The following is a 2,182-nucleotide window of genomic DNA, read 5'->3' on the forward strand; positions in this document are numbered from 1 at the left end:
CGCTTGTACAGGATGCGCCCCGGCAGCAATACTGAATATTGTATCTTGGCCCTATACTACCATGACCAGACCATCAAACCTTTTGTCTCTTTTCACATGATTAAATCTTCTGGGCTCCCGGTCTATATTCCTTCAGCTAAAATAACATTGTTAAACCTACCCGTAAGTAGTACAGCGACTCCAACCGAGAAAACCACATGCTCTGGAGCCTCGCGTCTGAGAATAGTAGTAGTAGTAAGTAACTGGATGTGTTACCACTGTTACCACCGTACTGCAGACATTCTCACTAAAACGGAAGAACAAATCTAAATTTTAATAAAGTCTTGGTTACAAATATACAGTTTAGTAGGAAAATAATGAATGTGGCGTTAGGTGCTGGAATTCCAATCTAAATAATCATGAATATGGCAGATTTTTCACTCAAGGCTAAACACCTCCACATCATACAGCACAGACCATAATTAGTCAGATGCTAATGAAACACTGCTGTAAGCTTTAGTCTACTTTAAATCTACAATATTTTATTTTTACCCTCCTTCACGAGGAGCGGAGAAAATGAGCTGAGCAACCGAAAGGAATACAACTGCATCTAAGAACATTATCATCTACGTTCCGGACAGTCAATCACAACTTCACTCGTTTCGTCGTTTAACACGGATGGGACCTTTCCAGCGGTTTATATACAGTAGTCACTACAACAAAACCTTGACAAAGAAGAGATCAGAACTACTGAAGCACACAAATTAAACTATTGCATCTAGCTTACTTCTTTTACCATTTTACAAGTATTTCCTGCTTAGTTTGGGGTATTTCATCACATTAAAAAATATTCAAAATATCTACACTTTAATTCGTCTATTTAATAATCAAAAGAATAATCTGAGATAATCCTCTCCCTGATACACTAGTCTATGGCACTTACGCCGACCGGACGGACAGCTTCTAATCTGCTGGCCATTGACACATCCCCTATTCTGGCCCGGAGTGAGTCTGCTTGCTACAAATAAACGAGGCCGAACGATTTGTTATAAATAACATTCTGAAATATACATCTTCCGATTAGCACCAAATTAAGGAGGACCGAGATACATCTAACATTGTCAAAGTGTACAAAATCAAAACGGCAATAGGCTTAAACCAAATGTAACAATAGCACTTCCAGAATGGCATACTGTAAACCTAGGCTATATGGTAATTGGCAAAAGGGCAATCTTATTTTATTTATTACGGAAGCGCCTAAGTGTCGTCCTACTTGACGACTTGTCAAGATTAATTATCTTGACAACATAATCATGTCGACGCACAGATAAATTTTCCTGCCATGTTGACTTATCAACTTTAAATAATAATAATAATAATAATAATAATAATAATAATAATAATAATAATAATAATAATAATAATAATAATAATAATAATAAAAATAATAATAATAGGGCCTACAACTTACCTACAAAAACGGTTGTTTAAAAATAGGCGAATTGTAATTGCATTTAAAAATACATTAGGCCCATTAACTAATTAGATTTTGAAATATTTTTTCTCTATATAATAGGCCAACACATTTTGTCAAAGTGGCGAACGTTTTGGATGCCTCTGAAGGTTATATTTCATAAACTGCGGTATAGTAGTATTAGTCTGATTGTGTTTTGATTTTTTATGATTGAAATGATTATGTTAGATTTTGTCTTAGAAATCGTCAGCCTACTTTAGTTTTCTAAAGTTAATAATTACAGGTAGGAGAATAAATCATAACTCGCACCGTCATTGTGCTGAATTGCGTAGGGAGTAGTCCATGACTACCTAGTCCCAAGAGAGGCTTATAGCATGAAAGAATTAGTTTATTTAGTTTAAACTAACTCCTCCATGCTTATAGTATATCTACATGTTCACACCATTCCACACCGACTGGGGCTGAAACGGACCACATCATACCCCCTTGTTCATGGGCCGAGCATACCCCCTTGTTCATGGGCCGAGTCGGTGATGGGCCGAGTTGGTATGGTCCGAGTTGGTTAAGGGCCGAGTTGACCTGGGGTACCCCCTATTCTTCCGAATGATGCAATAAGCAGGCTGCAGAAATGTGTGCACTGGTGACCTCTATTTAAGGTCCTTTTCTGAAAAGACTTTGTTCTGTACCAACCGAACACTATTCATTTTAGTCAAACCAAAACATAAGAAA

At 37.0% G+C, this 2,182-nt stretch overlaps 1 protein-coding gene across 1 annotated transcript in view; it reads right to left on the minus strand.

The window, feature by feature from the left end:
- Window positions 1-654, minus strand: part of LOC117100826 — a 49,451-nt gene extending 48,797 nt beyond the window's left edge. The window contains exons 1-2 of the mRNA XM_033240650.1: window positions 532-654; window positions 161-286 (exon numbers count right to left, since the gene is read on the minus strand). Of these exons, the coding sequence (XP_033096541.1) occupies window positions 161-286; window positions 532-605 (200 nt within the window). The 5' untranslated portion in view covers window positions 606-654. The remainder of the gene's footprint in view (window positions 1-160; window positions 287-531) is intronic.
- Window positions 655-2,182: the final 1,528 nt, after the last annotated feature.

Source organism: Anneissia japonica, unplaced genomic scaffold (genome assembly GCF_011630105.1).
Source record: "Anneissia japonica isolate Jap-2015-1 unplaced genomic scaffold, ASM1163010v1 scaffold287756_len632865_cov181, whole genome shotgun sequence".
NCBI classification, from domain to species: Eukaryota; Metazoa; Echinodermata; class Crinoidea; order Comatulida; family Comatulidae; genus Anneissia; species Anneissia japonica.